Here is a 606-nt window from a genome sequence, read left to right on the forward strand (position 1 = left end):
TGCCACCACCAGCTGCGGGCGGAGCAGCTGGAGAAGCTGGTGGAGTGCCTGGCGCAGAGCGTCCGGATCAAAGAAGGGCTGCCCGCCTCCGCCGGCAGCGGCCCCCCGCAGCCCCGCGAGTGGGACGTCTTCAGGTGCCGCAAATGCCAGGGCTTCCTCTTCGAGCCCGTTTCCTTGCCTTGCGGACACACGTTCTGCAAAAAGTGCCTGGAGAGGGACCGGGCGGCCGAGTCCCGTTGCGTCCTGTGCAAGGAGGAGGGCGGCGCGGCGGCCGGGCAGCTCCTGCGGGTCAATGTCATCCTCAGCAACCTGCTGGCCAAGTGGTTCCCCTGCCAAGTGAAGGCTTCGCAGCTCAGGCACGAAGGGAACCTCTTGTACAAGGAGAAGAAGCTACAAGCCGCCCTCCAGAAGTACAACGAAGCGGTCAGCCTAGGTAACGGCTCCCGGCCCCCGACCGGCCCGGGGGGGACGCGCTCCCCGTCGGCCGCTCCGGTCCCGCCGAGCCCCGGCCCTCCGGGGCGGGGGAAACCCGGGGCCGCGCTGCCGGGGGTGGGGGTGTGTGTGTGGGCCGGGTCCCGGTGGAACGGGTGGCGGCGGTGGGGGGGG

General features: G+C 70.6%; 1 protein-coding gene across 1 annotated transcript in view; it reads left to right on the forward strand.

Annotated features, from left to right (window-relative positions):
• The window catches only part of LONRF3 (LON peptidase N-terminal domain and ring finger 3), a gene marked incomplete at its 5' end in the record, with an annotated part of 18807 nt that continues 18201 nt past the window's right edge, over positions 1–606 (forward strand). Inside the window, one exon of the mRNA XM_010569139.1 lies at positions 1–433. Within this exon, the coding sequence (XP_010567441.1) occupies positions 1–433 (433 nt within the window). The remainder of the gene's footprint in view (positions 434–606) is intronic.

This window comes from Haliaeetus leucocephalus, unplaced genomic scaffold (assembly GCF_000737465.1).
Source record: "Haliaeetus leucocephalus isolate CR32 unplaced genomic scaffold, Haliaeetus_leucocephalus-4.0 Scaffold262, whole genome shotgun sequence".
NCBI classification, from domain to species: domain Eukaryota; kingdom Metazoa; phylum Chordata; class Aves; order Accipitriformes; family Accipitridae; genus Haliaeetus; species Haliaeetus leucocephalus.